This window comes from Marmota monax, unplaced genomic scaffold (genome assembly GCF_021218885.2).
Source record: "Marmota monax isolate L192 unplaced genomic scaffold, Marmota_monax_Labrador192_F-V1.1 WCK01_AAM20220418_F8-fsc00055, whole genome shotgun sequence".
NCBI classification, from domain to species: domain Eukaryota; kingdom Metazoa; phylum Chordata; class Mammalia; order Rodentia; family Sciuridae; genus Marmota; species Marmota monax.
Genome location: NW_026695205.1, coordinates 8111557 through 8137471, shown reverse-complemented (window position 1 = coordinate 8137471; position 25915 = coordinate 8111557). Strand labels below are relative to the sequence as shown.

Genomic DNA, 25915 nt, shown 5'->3' with positions numbered 1-25915 from the left:
TCCATTTCTTTTTTTTTTTTTGGTACCATGGATGGAACTCAGGGGTGCTTAACCATTGAGCCATACCCCCAGGATCTCACTGAGTTGCTTGGGCCTCAATAAGTGGCTGAGGTAGGCTTTGAACTCCCAATCCACCCTACTCCCCCACCTCAAGGAAGATACGTGATTACAGGCGTGTGCCACTGCGTCCCACGATAATTCATTTCTTTTTACTGCTGAGTAATACTTGATTGTATAGGCTGCACCCATTTGCTTATCTATTCACTACTGAAGGATATCTTGGCTGCTTCCAATTGTTGACAATTATGAATAAAGCTAATATAAACATTCATATGCTGAGTTTTATTTGGATTTATGTTCTTAGCTCATTTGATGAATATCTAGGAGAACAATTGCTGGATCATGTGGTTTGTGTATGTTTAGCTCTGCAAGGAACTACAACATTTTCTAACAAAATGAATGCCATTTTATATTCCCAAAGTTATGAGGGTTCCTGCTTCTCTATATCCTTGCTGATATCTTGTTATTCTTAGTGTTTTGGATTTCAGCCATTCTAATATATATTAGCAATCTGATTCATTTCTTTCCACTCAGGATAATAAGACAAATTTTCTGATTTTAGTGTGTACTCTCTCCTAAATCTGTCATTTATTAAAAAGATAAGAAAAAATTCAGGAGGGTGAGAAATTTTCAGAAGATGTCAGCTTATGTTTACTGGATTAATTGTATCAATGAATAGAAGGCACCATATGTCTATGAAGAACATCATAAACTCACAAAGTATCACCTATATTATTTTTGGATTAGGACCAACACTTTCTTTTTTTTTAATTTTTTTTATTGGTTGTTCAAAACATTATAAAGCTCTTGACATATCATATTTCATACATTAGATTCAAGTTGGTTATGAACTCCCAATTTTACCCCAAACCAACACTTTCCTGTAAAGAAATATTCAGAAAATTCAACTCAGTTGAGGATGGGTTTGTAAATTCCTTTGATCAAAGGGGAGAATAAAATATAAGACTTCTGGAATGAGGGGGGCATACCACTGGCAGTTTCACTTCATGTCTTTCTCAATCTATGAGATTCTCTTCATTCTCACAACCAATAATGCCTCCCAAATTAAAAAAAAAAAAAAAAAAAAAAAAAAAACCCAAAACCACTTTGGTACCACAATATGATTTCTCTCCATCTTGTGCATGAGCTTTACAAGGTAAATCTACTGATTTTTCTCTTACTAAAATTTAAGTGCACTTTAACCACAATGGGCAGTAACTCTTTCCATGTGGCTAACTCTACCAAATGTAACTCTTGTCTAGAAAGTCTGCAGATTTTAAAGTAACATATTTATCATTGCATTCCAGTTGAATGAGGCTAGTGACTGCATACTTAAGAATACAAACTTTAAATTTCTCTCCTGAAGTGTGGATGTGAGGTTCTAAAGGCAAAGAACCCAACCTTGAGTTTTTCTTCCAATAATAAGATATTTTCATGTGTTCTCAAAAATAAAGTAATCACAAAAACTCAAATGAGAGAACAATAAAAAGCAGTAGCTGGAATCTAAAAGTAAAGTATGTATGAACACATGTGTTTCTCTTTAATCTACTGTATTATCTAAAGAATTCGTTCATCTTTAATGAGTTATTAAGGTAATTTAGTTTCCTTCTAACTCAAATAAGAAGACCTATTAGAGATCCTAGAGTAAGATACTAGGCAACTTCTCTTTGAAGTTAGTTCCTCAAGATCTAAATTTCCTAAGTTAAACTAACAAGTCGCTAATAAACACATCTTTCATGATTGGTTTTACAAATTAGTATACTTCTACTATAAACCAGGGTTTTCCAGCTGCAGTACTATTGAAATTTGGCTGTAGTAATTCTTGGTCACAGGTGGTTATCTTGTGCTAATCATAACATGATTAGCAGCACTTGTTCTCTACACTTGGTCTCTAGTTGTCAATAGTACCCCTCTTATTATGACAACTAAAAATGTCCCCAGGCACTACCCAGTGTCCCCTTGTGAACAAAATCACTTCCTGTTAAGAATCACCACAATATACTTAAAGTTGTTCTCAGTATGCTAAATACCACCTGTTCTCCTAGTAATCTGCACATACTTAATTCTACTTAACTCAAGACATAGGATAGAAATTCTAAGCAGATACCAAGTCAAAATATTTTATGGAGGAAAAAGGATTGAGGTAAATACCACCTGTTCTCCTAGTAATCTGCACATACTTAACTCTACCAAGACATAGGATAGAAATTCTAAGTAGATACCAAGTCAAAATATTTTATGGAGGAAAAAGGATTGAGGGAGAAATTACTAGGCAATCTCAAATGTCTCTACTTCCCCAAAATTATAGAAGGAAGGTGAGATAATCACCTATAGAACAGGTTAATGAAAAAGGCCAGTTCACAAAGGACTCTTGCCAAAGCAGGAAGGAAAGACTGTAGGATACTGGGAGATTTAAGATCAACTGCTTGAGTCAGAAAAATCTGTCTTACTACTAACATCTTTCAGAGGACTAGATTTTCAAGAGAGGAATTCAATGTCTTTTCAATATTTGAAAGTCATATTACTTCCTGCAAATTCAGGGAAAAAAGAACACAAAATTCCTTAAGATCTAAATTTCCTATGTTAAACTAACAAGTCCTTAATAAACATCTTTCATGATTGATTTTACAAGTTAGTAGACACAAAAACCTTACTTTCTCTGGAATAAATAAACTTCATATTTATAATTAAATATAATCTTTCCTTTAATAATATGAAGTACTTCTGAAAGAATTATAATCATTTATCATATGAAGATTAAATAATATCAGATTTGTATAAAGTCTGTATAAGGTTTACTACTTTCAAAATGTACACAAATGAAGAAAACTTACATTTTTTGGCATTCCTTTCTTTCTCCCAACATGGGATCCCCCATTTCTCCAAGAATGGTAGCTTCCACTTCATATTGAACAATGAGTGCTTTTTCTGATGGATGTACATCAATATTCCCTCCTTTAACTTTCCTATAACAAAAAATTAAAAAGAGCCACATTAAAAACTCATAAAATGTCCATGGTTTTTAACTTAGCTTCTCTTCTAAACTCCATGGACTGGATTAGCATATGCCTTTGAATCAGATTTACTCTGAACCTGGGACAAGAAATAACTCCTTTTCTACAACTTTATACCATATATATAATTTCAAGTCCTGGAGAAAGTACCTTTATGAATAGTGCTACCTTAGAAAAAATATATTTACCCAAAGAATCATGCATTAAAGCAAGTGAATGAAACACAAACAATTAAGATAGCCTTAGAGAGAATGATCTCATCTGAAAGCTAGCTCTTTCCCACCAAAGATAGCTGCATCTAAATTTATATTTTTTTATTATTCAAAACATTACAATGCTCTTGACATATCATATTTCATACATTTGATTCAAGTGGGTTATGAACTCCCATTTTTACCACGTGTACAGTTTGCAAAATCACATTGGTTACACATCCACGTTTATACATACTGCCACACTAGTGTCTGTTGTATTTTGCTGCCTTTCCTATTTTAAAAAATTAACTACTGTACATTGAAGCTTACAGTCTAGTTAGATCATCAATTAATGTGATAGTAAGATATACAGAAGGAAAAAGTTTGTAAGGAATGAAAGCAGTCAGAAACCAGCAAAAATCAAGGAATTAGGAAATCAGATATAGACATAAATTTAAAAGGATGGTACAAATTCTAAAAGATAATGAACAGAAGTTCAAGCTAGGGATTCATGATGCTGTATTTATATATGTACACAGGAAAGTGCCTGTTTAGATATGGCTATGTATTATGTCTGCATGCAACCTATGACAAGTGCACTTCTGTTGTGGATTGCTGATTTAGTAAGAAAACTGTTTTTATCATAATGATGTGCATCAAAATTTATGTTTGTAATATCACTATGTGGTAGTTTTATCTTAAATGCTTAACTTGCAAACTTAATTTAATTTAATATAGCATTTATAATAATGTTGAATGTTTACTGACACAATTTCAAAAGGCTTTACTTGGATGCCATCAATTAGGTGAAAAAATTTAAGCTATTTTTGGAATAAAATGATATTCTACTTGAAAAGCATCATGATTGATATCAAACTGATATCTTTAAATTGCAAATTTCTTCTAGTTTTCAATACTTTTGCTTCATTTTGTTTTTATATGCTAAACTATTTTACAAAAAGTTCATACTTTTTATGTCATTGAAAAGTCATGCATCACAAAGTAAATAAAAAATACACCTTCTATAACTGCAATGATAAATTGTCACCTTTGGGTAGTGTAATTTTGTTTGTTTGTTTTTTTACAATAGTGGGATTGAACCCAGGGCCTCACACATGCTAGGCAAGAGCATTACCACTGGGCTACATGCCCTTTCCTTAAGCATAGTATTCTTAATTACTGACTTGTGAAGTGCACCCTTGTTTCTAGATTTCATGTGATATTATGATGACCGATAACATACATAATAAATGGTGAGAACTAGTGTCACGTTCATTATCATTTTTCCTGAGAAACAATAATGTGGTTCTTAATTTTTTAATACATAGGTACTTTTAAAAAAAATGTTGCTGTCAAAAGAATTTATTGCAAAATAAAGTTGGACCAAATAATAAGAAAAACAAACAGTTATATATTTACAACTATGCAACAAATCACAAAGCCAATGTAGAACGTGTTCAAACTACTCTCTATGTGTTCTATGGCAGGATTGTTCAGCATCTACTTTCTATATATTTTTCACAAATAACCCAACATATAATCATCCAGTTCCTACCAAGGGGCTTCATAGCATCTTCCTGCACTTTGCCATACCCATAGCATGGCACAATAGGCTACTTAAAGAGAAACTCTATCATCTGCTCATATGTCCAACACAGTGTTAGACAAGACAATGGCAGAAGCTGAAAATACAAAGTGGAAATCTACCAAATTCATCCCAGCTTATTTTAGTGAAATGCCTAGTGATATCTCATTTTAAAAAATAACAGCCCGGTGTGATTGGAACGTGCCTGTAATCCTAAGGACTTGGGAAGCTGAAGCAAGAGAATTGCAAGTTCAAGACCAGCCTCAGCAAATTAGCGAGGCCCTAAGCAACTCTGCAAGACTCTGCCTCAAAATAAAAAAAATTAAAAGGGCTGGGGATATGAGTCAGTGGTTAATAACTCCTGGGTTCAATCCTCAGTACCAAAAAATAAATAAATAAAAATGAAAAAATAAATTGGGAGAAATGCTAAAATTGATAGCACAGGGGAGCAATAAATGTCTAGGGCAAAGCAGCAAAAAATGATGAGAGAGCCTAATCAAATCTGATTCTTTTATTGTCTCTCCAAAGCTACTCTCCAAGAATTATTTGTTCATTCCCATCCACAAATAAATACAATAAAATGTCTCAAGTTAGAAACCAAAAGGAAAAAAAGCCCCTCATTAACACTTTTTATTGCTACCTTCAAAACTCCTTTGGCAGAGTCAAAGTAACAAAAACTGCATGGTATTGGCATAAAAACAGATACATAGACCAATGGTACAGAACAGAAGACACAGAGACAAATTGACACAGATACAGTCATCACATTCTTTCAAAGGTGCCAAAAACATACATTACATTTGAGTAAAGACAGCTTTTTAACAAATGGTGCTGGGAAAACTGATATAATCCATATGTAGAAGAATGAGACTATATACCCTTCTCTCTGACTCTGCAGTAAAGTGAACTCAAAAATGGATCAGAGACCCAGAAAACTATGCAGAAACCAGAAACTATGCAATTTTTAGAAGAAAACATAAGGCCAACACTCCAACATGTAGGCACAGGCAACAACTTTCTCAACAGAACTCCTAAAGCTTAGGAAATAATGTCAAGAGTTAATAAATGGGATGCATCAGATTATAAAACTTCTGCACAGCAAAGGAAACAATTAAGAAGGTCAAGAGAGGAATATTATTCAGCAATAAAAGAGAATAAAATCATGGCATTTACAGATAAATGAATGGAGGTAGAGAAGATAATGCTAAATGAAATTAGCTAATCCCCCAAAAACAAATGCTGAATGTTTTCCCTGATATAAGGAGGCTGATTCATAGTGCGGTAGGGATGGGGAATGTGGGAGGAATAGACGAACTCTAGATAGGGCAGAGGGGTGGGGGGGAAGGGAGGGGTGCATGGGGTTAGAAGTGATGGACATTATTATCCAAAGTGCATATATAAAGACATGAATTGGTGTGAATATACTTTGTGTACAACCAGAGATATGAAAAATTGTGCTCTATATGTGTAATAAGAATTGTAATGCATTCTGCTGTCATATATAAATTTAAAAATTAATATAAAAAAGAAGGTAAAGAGAACCTATAGAATGGGAGAAAATCTTTGTTAGCTACTCTTTTGACACAGGATTAATATCCAAAATATATAAAGAATTCAAAAAACTTAATACATGAACAAAAACCAAATAACACAGACACTTCTCATAGGAAATACAAATGACCAACAAATACATGAAAAAATGCTCAACATCATTAGCAACTATGGAGATGCAAATCAAAACTACACTGAGATTTTATCCCACTCCAATCAGAATGGCAGCCATCAAGAATACAAACAATGGGGGCTGGGGTTGTGGCTCAGCAGTAGAGCCTAGCATCTGCGAGGTGCTGGGTTCGATCCTACACTATATAAAAATAAAAACAAATAAGAATAAAGGTATTGTGCCCAACTAAAAAAAAAATAAAAATAAAAAAAGAATACAAACAATTGACGAATGCCGGAGACGATGTGGAGAAGAAGGAACATATATTGTTGGTGGGATTGTAAATTATTTTTTCAAATAATCTTTTGGATTATTTAGGGTTTCTAAAATTCCATTTTAATTTTTCTACTGGATGTTTTAGCTATGCATTTTAAGTTGTTTTTATTTTATTTTATTTTATTTTGAATTTTTAATATTTATTTTTTAGTTTTCGGTGGACACAACATCTTTGTTTGCATGTGGTGCTGAGGATCGAATGCCAAGCGAGCGCGCTACCGCTTGAGCCACATCCCCAGCCCTTAAGTTGTTTTTAGTGGTTACTGTAGGCAAAACAATACTTTGGTTAACTTTTTTTCCACAGGATACTTAAGAATTAATATTGTACTCCTTCACAAAATTGTAGTTGTATTGCCTGCCCCCACCTTAATAGTATAGTTGTCACATGCATTACATCTACATAGATTATAAGCCTACACATAGGTTTTATAATTTCTGCTTATAATTCTGACATATTTTAGAGTTTAAGAGGGCAAATAAGCTTTTATATTTACACAAACATTTATAATTTCTGATGCTTTTCATATGGGTAACATCAAAATAATTTTATATTTCTATTACTAATATAAAACTTAGTAATGGAGGTTGAGAGGATTAGTAGCTTAAATCAATGCTCCTTTTAAGAAAATCTAAAACGCTGAAAACAATAATGTGTGTGTGTGTGTGTGTGTGTGTGTGTGTACCTGTTTGAAGTCACACTAATAAGGCAGGAAAAAAATGACCATGCCAAGTTCCAAAATAAAATGAAAATGAAGAGAGGTAACTTTGAATGTGAGGCTGCTTTTCCCTAGAGGTGTTTATTAATTGAAAAGACATAACTGAGAGGCTTAGAATCTTTTATTAGGGACACAAAAATTGTAGTACAGGCTGCATCAAACAGCAGTGGCACTGTTAAAGCTCCAAACTCTGAGTGGAAAACAGGAGGACTGCTTCCCAGGAGTAATTGTGAAACAGATGCAGACTGGGCCCCAATAAGATTAAAAGCCTATCTTGATATATTTGAATTCCTGAGAACTAATTAATGTAACCCTGGATTTTCAGTACCACTTATTACATATTATTAAAAAATATTCCTCTGAAGACAGAGAAATCATCCTAGTTCTCAAGTAATTTCTTTTCTTTCTTTCTTTTTAGTTTGCTTTAAAGATGAGGTCTTGCTCTGATGAATAGGCTGGACTTGAACTCTGGGCCCAAGTGTCTTCCTATCTCAGTCATCAGAGGAGCTAGGACTACAGAAATGTACCACCATGTCCATTCAAATGATTTTTGATACATTTAAATGATTTTTTGATACATTTATATTAACATAAAATTAATGGCTGTCTTGAGGACTGCTGTCTAAGTTCCCATTGTAGGCACTTGATTCCAGAGGGAGTCAAGTAGACCTTGCTCCCTAGGTATTTTGTTTATCTGTGTTTTTTTTTTTTTTGTTGTTGTTGTTGTTTTGTTTTGTTTTTAATTTTTTAATTGCAGATGGACAAAGTAACTTTATTTTATTTCTTTCTTTATATGTGGTGCTGAAGATCGAACCCAGTGCCTCACACATGCTAGGCAAGCGCTGTCCTGCTGAGCTAAAGCCCCAGTCCTGTTGATCTATTTTGAAACTGACTGGTTTCCTCTTAAAGTCTGATGCAAGGGGCTTCCCTTTTGTCTCACTTGGAACTCTATCAGGACAACATGGCTATGTGGTCAAAGAAATAGGTGGAAACCAAGCACACAAATTATTGCCCTCTGGGGCAAAGAATAGTTGAGTCAAAAAAAAAAAAAAAGTTGGGGGGTGGGATGCTGAATGTCTCAAAAGTCCAAGGGAGTTAAGACTTTTAGGAGAACAAAGGTTTTCTACCTAGAAAAAGGAATCTAGAAATCTATGAACACGCTTAGGATAGGACACCCCAGTAGAAAAGACCTCAGAAGACCATAAACTTTTACTTCTAGTTAATCTTTATGCTCTGTGCAAACAGGAAGTGAAGGCTAAGGTACAGTGATATGTCACCTAGCTAAGTGTAAAAACCAATGTCCAAACAAAGCCAATCTGAAATGAACTTCTGTCTTCTCTCCCTCTTCCCTTCTTGGCATATCATAATATTCAACATACCTAGTTTTCAACAAAATATTATGAAGCATGCAAAGAAACAGGAATCCATGTCCCAGTTACAGAAGAAAAATGTTTAAGAGAAACTGTCTGTGGTTTGGTACACACAGTGGATTACTAGATAAAGACCTTTTTAAAAACATGTCTTAAATATGCTCAAAGAGCTAAAGGAAATCAAAAAACTAAATGAAGTCAGGAAAACAATGTTTAAAAAAATCAACAAAATATATAAAGCATCTAGATTAAAAATAATACAGCTGAAAAATACAATAATGAAAATAAAAAATTACAACAGGTTATCAATAGCAGATTTGACTAGACAGGATAAGAATCATCAAACTTGAAAATAGGTCGAATTAAATTAACCAGTCTGAGATACAGAAAGAAAAACAGAATGAAAAAAAAATTAAGGGTACAGAACCTAAGAAACAATAAGACACATTATAATCACATTATTGAAAGCCAAATATTTTCAAGATAGAGAATCTTGAAAATAGCAAGAAATACGTGACTTATTATGTAGAAGGGGTCCTTTTGCCAAAATTATGGAGGACAGAAGGCAATGGATAACATAAAGTGCTGAATGAAAAAACTGTCAACCAGGAATTTTATATCCTGAGAAACCACCCAAGAGAATGATGGAGAAATTAACAAATTCCAAGACAAACAAAATCTTAAGAGTATACCAGCCCTATAGCAAATGCTAAAAAAGGGAGTCCTTAAGTCTGAAGTGAAAGGACCATGTGAAGAAATAAAAAAAAAAGTGGTAAAGGTAAATTTTAAAAAGCCAATATTATGATGTTTTGAATTTGAAATGCCTTTTCCTCCATATTATTTAAAAGAAGAATGTGTAAAATAATAATTACAAATATACCTATAACAATATAAAGGAGTGTTGAAAATGACAGGAGTATAGTTTTTATATATTACTGAAGCTCAAACAAAATTTGTTATAAGCTTAGGAAGTTAATTATAATCCTCAAATAAATGACTAAAAGATATATAAAAAAAATGAAAATCAAAACTATAAAATACAGAGGACAATGGATAATCTCAGAACAAAAAAGATATGACATACAGAAACAAATAGCAAAATGACAGATGTAAATCCCTATCAGTAAGTTACTTTAAATATAAATGAACTAAACTCTCAGGCAATGACTAGCAGAATGGATAATTAAGAAATGACCCATGTATATGCTGTTTATAAGAGACTCACTTTAGATCCAAAGACATGAATATAGTTTCAAAGTAAAGGATGGAAAACCAGTATCCAAAGAAGGGTGGAACTACTACACAAATATCAGATAAAATACTTTAAAAATTGTTACAAAAAACAAACAAAGACTATATACTGACTGTTTTAGCCAGTTTTACATCCCTACGACCAAAATATCCAACAAGAACAACTTAGAGGAGGAGAAGTTTATTTTGGCTCACAGTATCAGAGGTCTGAGTCTACAGATGGCCAACTCCATTGTTCGGAGCACAAGGTAAGGCAGAATATGACAAGAGAAGGGCATGGGAGAGGAAAGCTGCTTCACTCAAGGCAGCAAGGAAAGAAAGGAAGGGGGAAGGGGTCCACAGAGAAGAAGCACCCTTCTAGGACAGTCCTCTCCTAAGTGATACACCTCCTTCTGCCACATGCCACATGCCTAAAGCTCCCAAACTAGGATGGACTGATTCTTATGATGTAATCATTTTACCTCTGAATGTTCCTGCATTAAACACAGGAGCTTTTGGAGGATACCTCATATCCAAAACATAATATTGACAACAGGGTAAATCAGTCTAAAAGATATAAAAATTATAAACATATGTACCTAACCACTAAATGAAGCAAAAGTTAACAGAATGAAAAGGAAATATAAACATTTCTATATTAGTTAAAGACTTCAATATAATAATTTGAATAATGACTAGAACTACACAGATGGCCAATAACAAAGGATTTGAATAGTATAAGCCAATTAGACCTAGGACACATATAAAGGAATTTCCACCCCAAACAGTATATGTGTGTGTGTGTGTGTGTGTATGTGTGTGTGTGTGTGTGTGTATATATATATATATATATATATATTATTCTTAAGTGTTCAAGGAATATTCTTCTGTATAGATCATATGTTACTAAACAACTCACAAATTTTAAAAGACTGGGATTATACAGACTATGTTCCCTATTCACAAGTGAATGAAACTAGAAATCAATAATGATAGGAAAAATAGAAAATTCACAAGAATGTGGAAATTAAATAACCCACACCTAAACTACCAATGGGAAAAAAGAAATCATAATAATAATAATAATCAGAAAACACTTTGAGATGAATACAAATGGAAATAATACTCCAAAAGTAGTGCTCAGAGGGAAATGTAAAGCTAGATTTCAAATCAATAACTGAATTTTATACCTTAGAAACTAGAAAAAGAAGAGCAAAATTTAAATCCCAAGATAACAGAAAGAAACAATAAAGATAAGAAATAAAATAAAGGGCTGGGATTGTGGCATAGCGGTAGAGAGCTTGCCTAGCATGCACGGGGCCCTGGGTTCGATCCTCAGCACCACATAAAAATAAATGAATATAATAAAAGATAAAAAAGAAAAAGAAATAGAAAAAGAATAGAGAAAAATCAAGGAAATAAAGTTGTATGAAAACATCAACAAAACTGACACATTTATTTAGATGGATTAAGAAAAAGGACTCCAATTACCAGGATCAGAAATGAAAGTAGAACTTCACTACTGACCTTATAAAAATAAAGAAATATTATAAGGGAGTAATATGAACTATATGCCAATTAACTAGATAATCTAAGTGAAAGGTATAAGTTCTTACAAATACACCTACCACCCAAAACTGACACAAAAGAGAAAAAAAATGACTAGAACTACAATAGATTGAATCAATAGTCAAAAAAAAACTCTTAACAAAGAAAAGCCAAGGACCAGAGGGATTCACTGGTGATTTCTACCAAACATTTAAAGAATTAATACCAGCCCTTCTCAAACTTCTCCCCCCAAAAAAATGGAAGAGGAGAAGAAACATTTCTAAATTTATTTCATGAGGCTACCATTATCCTGATATGAAAATAACATAGAAAAATATCCTTTGTGGCTATAGAGGCAAATGTTCTCAAAATAAAAGCAAATAGAATCCAGCAGCATATTAAAAGGACTGCATACCATGGCCAAGTGAGTTTTACAAGGATAATTCACATTAATGAGTTATTCAAGGAAAACAAGGATAATTCATATTCATGTAACACATACTAATAGAATGAATAAAAATATACAATTGCTCTAATTGATGAAGGGAAAAAATGACAAAACCCACCACCCTTCCATGACAAAAACACTCAATAAATTTGGAATAGAAGAAAGATTTTACCTTAACATGATAAAAGGCATGTATGGAAAATCTACAGTTAATATTCAATGGTGTAAGAATGAAAGCCTTCCCTTAAGATTAGGAACAAGACCAGTGTCTATTTTTGACACTTCTATTCAACATAGTACTGGAAATTTGAGCCTGAGCAATGAGGCATGGAGGAAAAAAAACTAAAATTTTTCCTAAAAATTTAAACCCCAAATTTAAAACTTTTGCGTAAGAAAGGACACTATCAAGGTAGCAAAGAGACAACTCAGGAAATGGGACAGATTGGAAATAAAGAAGTAAAATTATCTGTATCTTCAGATAACAATTTTACATTTAGAATATTCTTTAAAATGCACAAAAAATCCAGTTAGAGCGAACGAACAAATTCAGCAAAGTTGCAAAACACATCAGGATTTGTTAAAAAGTTAATTGCATTTCTATATGTTAGCAATGAAAAAGAAATTAAGAAAACAATTCCATTTATAATAGTGTTAAAAATAAAATATTTAGATATAAATATAACCAAGGAGGTGCAATACTGCTGCAGTCTGGCTGGGCACAATTCAGGAGCCACTTATCAAGCAGAAACAAACTTTAGTTTTAGAACACACACGCCGCACCACATGAGCTCTTCAGGAATTCCCTCAGAGCCCAACTGCCACCACCTGCTTCCCACAAGCCTCTCAACACCCCCACTCCTCCTGCTCTTGAGGTGATTGGCTGGGTCGTGTGGGCGGAGCCAAAAGAGTCCCCCAATGAGCAGCTCCGTGGTCTGAAAGGGCGGGGAAACAGCCCAATGAGCATCACCACAGAGGAGCCAATCAGCTTGCAGCTGGAAGTTTGCTGGGGCTGCTGTGAGCCAATCATCAGCTGGCAGCTGGAAGTTTGCTGGGGCCCCTTCGGCTGTGGCTCTCAACATCTCCCCCTCTCCTCAGTGGCCCCTGACTAAAGAAAAGATACAAGCAGCCCATGACCCGGTCAAACAACAATTAGTGGAAGGACATATACAACCTTCTGTATCTCCCCATAATACTCCCATTTTTGTCATCAAAAAGAAATCTGGTAAATGGAGATTATTGCAAGATTTAAGAGCCATTAATAATGAGATGGTTATTATGGGACCTGCTCAATCGGGGATTCCCCAATTGTCTGCTTTGCCAAAAACCTGGTATGTTTTAGTTATAGATACTAAAGATTGTTTTTTTTCAATTCCAATTCATCCTGAGGATAGTCCACATTTTGCATTTACTATCCCTGCACTGAATCATGAAGGTCCTGATCAAAGATATGAATGGAAAGTACTCCCTCAAGCGATGGCTAAAAGCCCAACTATATGTCAAATTTATGTTAACAAAGTAATCCAGCCACTTAGAAATCAAAATCCTGAACTACAAATATTTCACTATATGGATGATGTATTATTAGCACACAAAGATAAAAACACATTGCTAGAATGTTAGGCCACACTTACAAACTTATTAAAAAATTATAATCTAGAGATAGCAATAGATAAAGTACAATTAAATTTGCCAATTAATTATTTAGGAGTTCTATTATCCTCAACCATGGTCCATCCACCAAAAATCAAAATACGAGTAGATCAACTCAAATCACCCATCAGATCCAAATTCACCCCAAATGTTAACGCCTGAAGCAAGAAAGGCATTCAAAATCATTGAGACATATATGGAAAATATGCATTTGGATAGAATTGATATAAGTTTGCCTTTATTATTTATTGTACTACCAACAAAAAAATATTCCTAAAGGAGTATTTTGGCAAGAAGGTCCATTATTATGGATACATTTATCTTATTCTCCTAACACTATTCTTACTAGGTATCCTGAGGCTGTAGGACAATTAATACTCAAAGGAATAAAAGCAACAAAGGGAGTGTTTCGAATTTCTCCCAATAAAATTATTACTCCATATACTATGGATCAAATTGATGAGATAGCTAATGAGTTAAATACTTGGGCAATAATCATGTGCAAATCTAATGTTTCATTTGATAACCACTTACCATCTAATCCTTTATTGTCTTTTTGGTCATTGCAACCTGTAATTTTTCCAAAAATGACAAGAAAACACCTATCATGAATGCTCCAAATATATTCACTGATGGGTCAAATAATGGTACAGCAGGAATAGTTACACCTGATCAAACTTTTACATTTTTAATACCCAAACAATCAGCTCAAAAGGTAGAGCTTAATGCAGTATTACAAGCTTTTGTGATGTTTAAAGATGCTGTATTTAATTTATTTTCTGATAGTCAGTATATAGTTAATGCTATAGTATCCCTTGAAGATGCTGGTAGGATTTCCCCTTCCTCTACTGTTTTCTCTTTGTTTTCCACTATACAAAGTCTAATCTGGGACAGAAAAGATCCATTCTTTATAGGACATATCAGGTCACATACAGGATTGCCTGGAGCCCTTAGTTTGGGCAATGATTCAGCAGATAAAACTACACATGACGTACATATTTTCTCTACACTAGAAGAAGCTACAAATTTTCATAAAAGATTCCATGTCAATGCTAATACTTTACAAAAGTGTTTTAAAATAACTCAGGAACAAGCTAGACAAATAATAAAACAATGTCAAAATTGTGTGACTTTTTTACCACAAGTTAATCTTGGAGTCAATCCTAGAGGACTGATACCTAACCATATTTGGCAGATGGACGTCACACACTTGCCAGAATTTGGAAAATTAAAATATTTGCATGTTACAGTTGATACTTCTTCCGGATTTTTGATGGGCTCCCTTCATGCTGGAGAAAAAAACTAAAGATATTATAGCTCATTGCTTACTAAATTTTGCCACTGTGGGCGTTCCAAAACAGTTAAAAACAGACAATGCCCCTGGTTATACTTCTACCTCTTTTAAACAATTTTGCTCATCATTTGGCATTACTCATATAACAGGAATCCCATACAATCCACAGGGACAAGGCATAGTTGAAAGAGGTCATCAAACTATTAAAATGTACTTATTAAAGCAAAAGAGGGAATTGGGAATGGGTATATATTCCCCAAAGATAAACTTAAAATAACCCTTTTTACTCTAAACTTTTAAAATTTGGATTCATCAGAGCTTGGTGCTGATAACGCCAAGGTGGAGGGTTCGTTCCCCGTACGGGCCACCAAATGCTGCAGTCTGGCTGGGCACGATTCAGGAGACACTTATCAAGCAGAAACAAACTTTATTTTTAGAACACACACACTGCACCACACGAACTCTTCAGGAATTCCCTCAGAGCCCAACTGCCACCACTGGCTTCCCACAAGCCTCTCAACCCCCCCCCCCACCACCCACTCCTCCTGCTCTTGAGGCTGATTGGCTGGGTTGTGTGGGCGGAGCCAAAAGAGTCCCCCAATGAGCAGCTCCGTGGTCTGAAAGGGCAGGGAAACAGCCCAATGAGCATCACCGCAGAGGAGCCAATCAGCTTGAAGCTGGAAGTTTGCTGGGGACACTGTGAGCCAATCATCAGCTGGCAGCTGGAAGTTTGCTGGGGCCCCTTTGGCTGTGGCTCTCAACACAACACATGCTGAGAACTATAAAACATTGTTTAAGAAATTAACAACAACTAAATAAATGAAAAGACATCTTGTGTTCATGGACTGGATGACTTAATTTTAAGATGGCAGTATTTTCCCAAGTAATTTACTGATTTAATATGGTCCCTATCAAAGACTCAATAGCCTGTTTTGCAGAAATGGAAAGGCCAAGCCTAAAACTCACATGGAAACACAAAGGACCCTGAATAACTAAAACAACTTGGTAAGGAACAACAAAGTTGGAAGACCCAATCTCAAAGTTGGAAGATATCCCAATTTCAAAACTTATAACAAAGCTTCAGTAATCAAAATAGTGAGGTACTAGCACAAGGACAAATGTTCAAAACACTGGAATAGAATTGAGATTCCATAGATAAACCCCTACACCTCCACAGTCAATTAATTTTCAGCAAAGATGCTCACACCATTAATGGAAAGAACAATCTTATTAACAGTTGATGCTAGGAAAACTGCATATCCACATGTAAAAGAATTAAGTTGGACCCTTACCACACTTCATATATGGTAATTAATTCAAAATGGATAAGATATAAATTTAAGAACTATAACTATAAAATGCTTAGAATAAACCATAAGGGAAGCTTTCCTGATCTTGGATTTAGCAATGGTTTCTGAAAAGTAAGAGCAACTAAGAAAAAATAAATTGGACTTCACTGAAACTTAAAACTTTTGCACAATAAAAGATGCTATCAAGATAATAAAAAGACTACCCTACCCAGGAAATAGAACAAAATGTCTGCAGATTATGTATAAGGATCTACTAACCAGAATACATTTGTAAAAACTTTAAGAAGATAATACAAATGGCTAAGCACACAAAAAGAAGCTCAATGCTACTAGTAACTACGGAAATACAAATCAAAATAAGATACCACTTTACAAGACCTAGAATGGCCATAATTGTAAAATAAACAAAAATAAAACAACAAAAAAGAAAATAATAGATGTTGGTGAGAAGGTGAAAGAGTGGAACTCTCATATACTGCAGGCGGGAATATTACATTTTTACAAGGTGCAGCCACTGTAGAAAATGCTTTAGTGATTTCTCAATAAGTAGAACAAAGAATTATCGTATAACACAGCAACTCCACACTTAGGTATATATCAAAGATGGTAAACACATGTTCAAACAAAAACTTAAAAAGAGTTTTTAAATAAAACTTTTATTTAAAAATTCTAAATAAATGAAAAGACATCTTGTGTTCATGGACTAGATGACTTAATTTTAAGATGGCAGTATTTTCCCAAATAATTTACTGATTTAATATGGTCCCTATCAAAGACTCAATAGCCTGTTTTGCAGAAACACTAAGCCCCAAACTTATTTCATACATCATTGATAAATACAATAAGTATCAGCATATTATTTCTGATAATATAGTGTTTAAATTTTATATTTTTGCTGGAGTATAAATGCCATAAAGGCATTCACTTATGACTTGTGTGAATGACTTCTACATGGTAGGATTTCAAATAACCATTGAATGAATGAATGAATGACATATTATTCACTCCAAAGCTTTCGATGGTTCCCTAATATGCATGCAATAAAGTTTCAACTCTTCCCTACATACAGCTCATAAGTCCTACATAATTTGTCTCATATTTCTTTCTAATTCATTCTAGCTTCATTAATGTCCTGGGCATTGTGCTAGAGATACAATGGGAAGACAAACAGTACCTCAACCTTATGAAGTTTATGGACCAGAAGGAAATATAAACAATAAAGTAGTAATATTGAGTGACATAAGGTCTGAGGTATCATGAGAACTGAACAAGTATATCGGACCTGGACTCTGGAATAGGAAAGAGAGGCTCAGGAAAGCTTTCTGGGAAAAGTGACATCTTGGCTCAAACAGAAAGATAAAGCTAGGTAAAGAACAGGGCAAGATCCAAACCCAAGGATGTACATACAGGAACATAAAACTGAAACAGGGATGGAAAGGATGTTATTTCTGTAATGCTAATCATGGATTATCAAGCAGGAGGACAGCAGAGAGAGATAAGGTGAAAAGTTAAACACTCTAAAACAATGGAAAACCACTAGAGTTTTAAGAGGAAACAAAAAAGAAAAATCACTGAATGTATTAGCTACATTCAGTTTGTATATTTTACTAAGGATATGAACTATATCTGTTTAGTCATTTTGCCAGTGACCAGAATAATGCTAGGCTCATCCTACATATTTGGTATTTATTTAGTGCTATCAAATAAAAATTTTTCTGCTACTAATGGTAGCAGAAAAAAAACCCAAAATTTCTGATTCTATAATGTATTATGCATGCAAACATATACAAATATTACATATGTATACATAAGGAAACTAGATTTCTCTGAAACTAGATTATGGCTACAATAAAACCACTGAAATTAGTTAAAACTGGAATGACTCAATTAGACTGAAAAATACTGCTGTCTTGTTAAAAACAAATGTAAAAGTAAAAATATGGCTGGAAATATACATAATTGTTATTGAAGAACCAATAATTTATGTTTTGCCAAACATAAATTTTCATTAGCCTTGTTTGAATACAGGTCAGCTGTATATGTCCAACCTGAAGTAGGTAAAAATTTTGTCAGAATTAGGCAAAATTGAGAAATGTATTTTTCAACCTTTCCAGATTCTGACTTTAACTTACTTCAAACATTAGTGATTGGTTCAGTTTTACTTTTTATAATCTAGATAATATGGCTTTAAAGTAAGCTAAGGCTGAGAATTTTCAAGGCACAATATACCTCAGGGTTCATACCGGTACAATATTCCTAAACTAAAACTATGTTACGTGAAAATCTAGAAATGGTATAACAGCAGCATTTTTGCCCTAGAACAATCTTGAATTTAAAGTTGAAAGAGAATTTTTCTTTTGTCACAAAAAATTTTAACCAAGGGGTATTAAAGACCAAATTCAGAGAAAAAATAAATGAAAATCTATCTATTTGTTATGATTATATATTTCTTTTAAAAAGTCTTTGATAAATCCTGATTATTACCAGTTTCAGATACACTTACATAAAATTAAAAAAGCAACATATTCCTCAGTTTTGCAAAGGTAGTGAAATTTATTTAATTTACAATTGTTTGAGTTCCTTTTAAGAGCCTATTATTGCTTAGATGATCTTTCTGTGATAACCAGAGCCTGCCAAAGTGGATGTGTAACCGATGTGATTCTGCAATCTGTATAAGGGGTAAAAATGGGAGTTCATAACCCACTTGAATCAAATGTATGAAATATGATATGTCAAGAACTATGTAATGTTTTGAACAACTAATAATAAAAATTAAAAAAAAAAAAAGAGGAAAACCTTTTCAATGAAAGTATGCTATTATTATGGGCCAGGCTGTACAGGCAATGATCAAACAGATTCCATTTTGCCTTCAGACTTGACATCATGTAAGAAATGCTTCTCCCATGGAAAGCCCGGCCTCCTTACCCATCCACAGTTGCTTAGCATAGCATGTTTGGCAACACAAACTGGCAATTCTTATACAATGTATAAGTATGCTCTCTTTGATTCCCATTTTTTGGGTCTCTGTACCCTGTCAGAGATTGTCTAGATGTTAGTAACCATTCTTTAACTTGTATACATCTAGGGATATTTTGGCCCACTCCCTTTTCTGCTTATGATTTTAGATCTTATGATTTTTGTTTATGGTTTTGAATCACAGCAACACCCACTTATGCTTTAATATGGTTTTGGACTATAAAAGGTTTACTCAAACCCTGAGAGGGGGGTTGAAGGGTGTAGACTTGCAGCCTACACCTTGGCCCACCAGCTGGTGGATCCAGAACCCTGGCTGGTGAATAAAGTTTCTGGCTCCTGCTTTAAGATCCACTTGGTGATTTATTGCAATCACGCCTTAGCGTTATGACCTGAAGTAATGTCACCACCTAAATTTTTTAAAATATAATCATATTTTGTTTTCATATCTCACAAGTTAAATGTCCTATTTTCAGATGAGGAAATTGTGTCCAAAAGAAAACACGTGTATTTATTGAATCGGGAACAGAGTTTAACTATGTTTGGAGCATTCAAACTCAGCTTTTACTGCTAAGTCTGGGTCCAATGAGAGGTATCTTATTTTCACTAGGGATGATCTTATCTTTTACACAGTTAAAAAAAAGAAAAGAAAAGAAAAGAAATCCCGGGCTGGATTGTAGAGCACTTGCCTCACAACTGTGAGGCACTGGGTTCGAGCTTAGCACCACATAAAAACAAATAAAGGCATTGAGTCCATATACAACTAAATTAAAAAAAAAACAAAAAACTCAACAGATTCCAATTTTCTTTAAGAAGTAACTGATTCTATAAGTATGACAAATAGATGAAAGCGTGAAGAAAGTATAGTAAACTGGGATGCCACTTGTCAATTTAGCCTGCCATACTTTCCCCCATCATCTCAAAACCCTTTGACTGAGACCCCCCAAGTAGGGGCGGGGGTTACTTCAGGCCCAGGGACTCCTTGGGGGCCTTGTCTTGGGCAGGGGTGGTTGGGGGGGTGGCTTCTGGCCAGGCCCCCGGGGGGCCTCTCATTAGGCCATGGAGGGGTGGTGGAGTTCAGGCATGAGCCTCTGAGGACCCTGTCTTGGGTTTGGAGAGGCAGGGGGACTTCAGGCCCGGACCCCGGGGGCCTTGTCCTTAGGGCCCTGGAGAGGCAGGGGGACTTCAGGCCCGGACCCCGGGGGCCTTGTCCTTAGGACCCTAGAGGGGCAGGGGGACTTCAGGCCCGGACCCCGGGGGCCTTGTCCTTAGGACACTGGAGGGGCAGGGGGACTTCAGGCCCGGACCCCGGGGGGCCTTGTCCTTAGGACACTGGAGGGGCAGGGGGACTTCAGGCCCGGACCCCGGGGGCCTTGTCCTTAGGACACTGGAGGGGCAAGGAGGAATTCAGGCCCGGACCCGGGGGGCCTTGTCCTTAGGACCCTGGAGGGGCAGGGGGACTTCAGGCCCGGACCTCGGGGGCCTTGTCCTTAGGACCCTGGAGGGGCAGGGGGACTTCAGGCCCGGACCTCGGGGGCCTTGTCCTTAGGACCCTGGAGGGGCGGGCCCCGGGGCCATCTCTAGGCCTGGAGGGGCGGGGAAGTCAAAGGCCGGCGCGGCCAGGCCCGGTCGCCCCGCGGCCTCGCTCCCAACCCCCTCCCGGCTCCCACCTCGTCCGAGCCCGCTCTGCAGTGACAGCTCGGCCACCGGCACACCTCGCGGAGCCCAGCGCCGAAGGAGGCGGGGGCCGCTCATCACCTTTTGAGGTATCGGGCGTCCTCCCCCTGCATGGCGGCGGCGGCGGCGGCGGCGGCTTAGGGGCACAGCTGGCGGAGCGGAGGGCGGGCTGTCCGGGGACCCGCCTGCAGCACCCTCACGCGCAAAGGCGCTGACAGACCCAAGGCCCACAAGGCGGGGCGGCGGCGGCGGCGCGGCGTTACCACGGTGAGGCCGTGGGCTCCTCCCACTGCTTCGGGGCCCTGCGCACCCGCGCTGCCCAGACCCGCCCCGGCCGCCCGGAGCCCCTCGATGCGCATGCGTACGTGCCTGCGGCTGCCCTAAATGCGCATGCGCATGCTTCTCTGCCCGACGCGCCTGCGTCTGGAGACTTGTCTGAAGCCCTAGGGGAAGGTTTCGATGCTGGTTCAGCCACTGTGGTTAACAGTGGATTTCTGGTCCTTGTTCCCCGTGAGAATGGAACTAGAAAGGGCTATTACCTTCAGCAGAATTGGAATTTGAAAGAAGGGAAATCAGTTAACTTTACCCAAGCTAGAGGAACAGATTTGAGGCCATCATGATTAAAAAATTCTACCATGACTTTGTTAATCAAATCAGACTGGCATAGGGATGGGCGTATAGACCAGTAGGAAAGAATACAGAACCCAGAAGACGACTCATTCAATTATAGTCTAGTTGATTTTTCAGATCATTTCTTAAAACATTTTAAGTTCATACGAAGTTTGCAAAAATTGTTGAGAGGTGTCAGTGTACCTTCACCTAGTTTTACCAGTAATTGTATTTGCATAAATACATTACGATAAGAATACCAGGGACTGATAATGGAATGATATGTGCGTATGATTCTATGCTATTATATCACACGTGTAAATTCCTATTCATAATTTCTTAGTGAAGCATTTTTATTATGGCTGTTTTAAATACTTGTCAGATAATTCTAACATCTGGGTCATCTTAATGTTAGCATCTGTTGATTATTTCAAGTTGATATTTTCCTGGTTCTTGTTATGAATCATGATTTTTAAATTTTGGATATTACATTATGAAATGCTTGATCCTATTTAAGTATGCTCGGGACTGGGGTTGTGGCTCAGCGGTAGAGTGCTGCGAGGTGCTGGATTCGATCCTTAGCACCACATAAAAATAAATACAATGAAGGCATGTGTCCAACTACAACTAAAAAATTATTTTTTAAAATAAATATGCTCTAGCAGGCTTCCTCTAACACCACACCACACTGGAAGGGAGGGTGCCATCTTGCTACTAACCTATGGGGTTGATGGTTCTGGGTTCCCTTTTCAGCCTCCTTTGACAGCTGTGGGGGCAGGAGTGCCTTATTTTCGCTCCCAAGATGGTCTCCACTGACACATTATGGTAGAAGGTCTTGTTCTCACTGGATGGTTGCAAAAGTTATAGTGTGGGAAAGGCAGTTTATTACAGCTCACAGGTGGTGGAAATCTAAGTTCTCCACTTAAGCTTTGCTTATGGTGATGAGAGTGGGATTATACTTTTTCTTTTCCATAGTGTTTGGATGGAATAGAAAGTTATTATTTAAATGTTTTCTGTTTGGTAGCTTTCTCCTTTTCTCTTTCTTTAATGATTGAAGGCCTTTCTTTGGAATTGGGGAAGTCGTCTTCTGTTGGGTTTTCTGGATTTCTGGCTTCTCTAGCATCCACCATGGGGTATATAAGGAGGGAAAAATACCAAGAAGCTTACTACTATGCCATTCCTTGAGTATAAAATTGCTAGATGGTCTGCTTTTTGTTCACCTGTCAGAGTTTTTTAAATGTTTGTTTTGTACATGTCACCTAGAGATTTAGTAGTACTCAGTGGAAGTAGTATGGAGAAGTGTCTCTCTTTCATTGTACTGCTGAACTGAAAGTGGTTTCAATTAATTTTTGATAAAGGTAACAAATTAACTTAAAAAGAAAAATATGGTCTTTTAACCAAAGTCACTGGAAACAACTGAATGTACATGTGAAAAATAAATAGGCTTTATTATGTTCGGATGTGAGTGTCCTGCAGAGCTCCTGTGTGTCTACAGGAATTTTCAGAGGTGAAGTTATTGGATTGTGAGAGCTGTAACCTAATCAGTATATCCTCCTTTAAATGAACTGATTAGTGGTAACTGTAGGCATATGGGGTGTGGCTAGAGGAGGTGGGTCACTGAAGTATGCCCTAGAAGGAAGGATGCCCCTTTCCTTCCCTCTTGTTTTAGTCAGATTTTTCAATGTTGTGACTAAAAGGATCTGACCAGAACAATTTTAGGGCAAGAAAGGTTTATTTGAGGGCTTCCAGTTTCAGAGGTCTTAGTTCATAGAAGGCCAGCTCCATTCCTCAGGACTTCGTGGTGGAAGAGTGTGGCAGAGGGAAGCAGCTCATATGATGATCAGAAAGTAGAGATAGAGGTCTCTATTTGCCAGATACAAATATGTACCCCACAGCCATGCCCCAATTCCCATCTCCTGCAGCCACACCCCACCAGTTCAGTTACCACTCAGTTAATTCCTATCAGGGATTAATTCACTGATTAGGTTAAGGCTATAACCCAATCATTTCTCCTGCAAACCTTCTTGCATTGTCTCACGTGTAATCTTTACAGTGGGTGGACACCTCGCATCCAAACCATAACACCTTTCTTTGTCTTTCTGTTTGATGATCTCAACATGAGTGGAGCAGCCTTCCTTTGCTGGGCCCTTCCCCCATGATGTGCTGCCTCCATCTTGGGCCCAGAGCAATGGAGTTGGCCATCTGTGGATTGAGACCTCTGAGACTGTGAGCCCTAAATAAGGTTGTCCTCCTCTAAGTTGTTCTTGTCATGTATTTTGATCACAGTGATGGAGATTTGACTAAAACAGGCCTCTTTTTTTTTCTTTGCACCATACACAAAAGATAACTAACAAGGCCATGAATATAAACATAAAATCTATAAAACTACTAAGCTTCTAGAAGAAAACAGAAGAATATTTGAAACTTACAGGCTAGGACATATTTCTTAGACATCATACACAAAAACCACCAATAAAACAACAAATTTTGAATTGATGTCACCAAAATTTAAAACTTCCCTTTGAAATACACCATAAAGAAAATAAAAAGATAATTACTGTGCTGAGAGAAAGTATTGCTGTAAATATATTTGACTAAAGGATTATATTCATGATATAAAAAGATGAAAATCTGAACCACTTAATTAAAACAAGTACAAGATTTATACAAGTACTTAATAAAAGGAGATACTTAGATATCTGATAAGATGACTCAGCTTTGTTTCTCATCATGGAAGTGGAAATTTAATCCACAATGAAATATGCTGTGTACCTGCACAAGTGTATCCCTGTTCTGCTACAGTAACAGATTGCTACCAGCCCCCAGAATGGTTAAGCACAAGTTCATTATTTTATAGCTTTATGGATCAGAAGTCTGGAATGGGTCTCATTCAGCTGAAATCAAGGTGTGAGGAAGCTTGTATTCTTTTCTGGATGCTTTGAAAGGGAATCCACTTCCTTGCCTGATTTAACTTCTTGTGGCCATTCACATTTCTACACCCATGGTCTCTTTCCTCTGTCTTCAAAACCAGCTATAACTGCTCCAGTCCCCATCCTGCTTCTTACTAGTCCTGCTTTTCTTATCATTTTTTTTCTATGTTTCAAAATGTTGGGTTTGGTGACACACACCTGTCATCTCAATGGCTCAGGGGGCTGAAGTAGGAGGATCACAGGTTCAAAGCCAGCCTCAGCAAAACTTAGCAAGACTCTATCTCAAAATTTAAAAAATAAATGAAAAGGGGTGTTGCTCAGTGGTTGAGCACTCCTGAGTTCAATCCCTGTTACAAAAACACAAACAAACAAGGACTGGGGTTGTAGCTCAGTGGCAGAGCACTTGCCTCAAACATATGAGGCACAGAGTTCAATCCTCAGCACCACATAAAAATAAATAAATACTAAGGATTTTTTAGAAACCCTAGATATTTAAAAAACAAACAAAAAACCTCATTAACTGTATACTTAAGTTGAAATCATTTTAATATACTACTGTGTATAAATTATTACTCAGTGAAATTATTTTGAATATACAACAAACAAGGCAAATTTAGTAAACCAAACTTATGTATTAAAGAGCATGTTAAACACCACTGAACCACAGACAGGAAAGGTTTTCTACTTTTAAGAACTCTTGTGGACCCAACTGGTAATTCAGTATAATCTCTCCATGTCAAGGTAGGTCCTTAACTTGAATCACATCTGTTAAGTCCCCATAATGTAATATATTTACAACTTCCAGGGAGAGGATGTGGGTATCTTCACTTATTTTTCTACTTGGAGGTGACAAAGTTTGTCATAAACCCACTATAATGTTGAATTGTGAGATAGTACCAAATGTTGACAAGATGTGGAACAACTAGGGTTCCTACACGTTGCCTGTGAGAATGCAAAATGGTACAAGCATTTTGGCAAACATTTTGGCAGTTAAACAGTTAAAATATGCATTTCCCACATGACCTAGCAGTTCTACTCCTAGGTTTTTATCCAACCAAAATGAGAATATATGTCTATGAAAACTCTTGTTCAAAAGCATTTATGGCAGTTTTATTCATAATGACAGAAAACTGTGAACCACCCAGACGTCCATTAACATGTCAGCTGATGCAAATGGTGGGATATTCACACAATGGAAAACATTCAACATTAAACAAAACAACTACTGATTATACAACATGAGTCAGATTCAAAAACCATTCTGCTGAAAGAAGCATATATTTTTCATTTATAAGAAATTCTTGAATA

General features: G+C 36.4%; 1 protein-coding gene across 4 annotated transcripts in view; it reads right to left on the bottom strand.

Moving 5' to 3' along the window:
- Window positions 1-21364, bottom strand: part of Kifap3 (kinesin associated protein 3) — a 135667-nt gene extending 114303 nt beyond the window's left edge. The window contains exons 1-2 of one of the 4 annotated variants that reach the window (XM_058574497.1): window positions 21150-21364; window positions 2895-3026 (exon numbers count right to left, since the gene is read on the bottom strand). In XM_058574497.1, the coding sequence (XP_058430480.1) occupies window positions 2895-3026; window positions 21150-21181 (164 nt within the window). In that variant the 5' untranslated portion in view covers window positions 21182-21364. Of the gene's footprint in view, window positions 1-2894; window positions 3027-21061 lie in introns of all 4 variants that reach the window. The other 3 variants (XM_058574496.1, XM_046430108.2, XM_046430105.2) reach the window with 3 other exon arrangements.
- Window positions 21365-25915: the final 4551 nt, after the last annotated feature.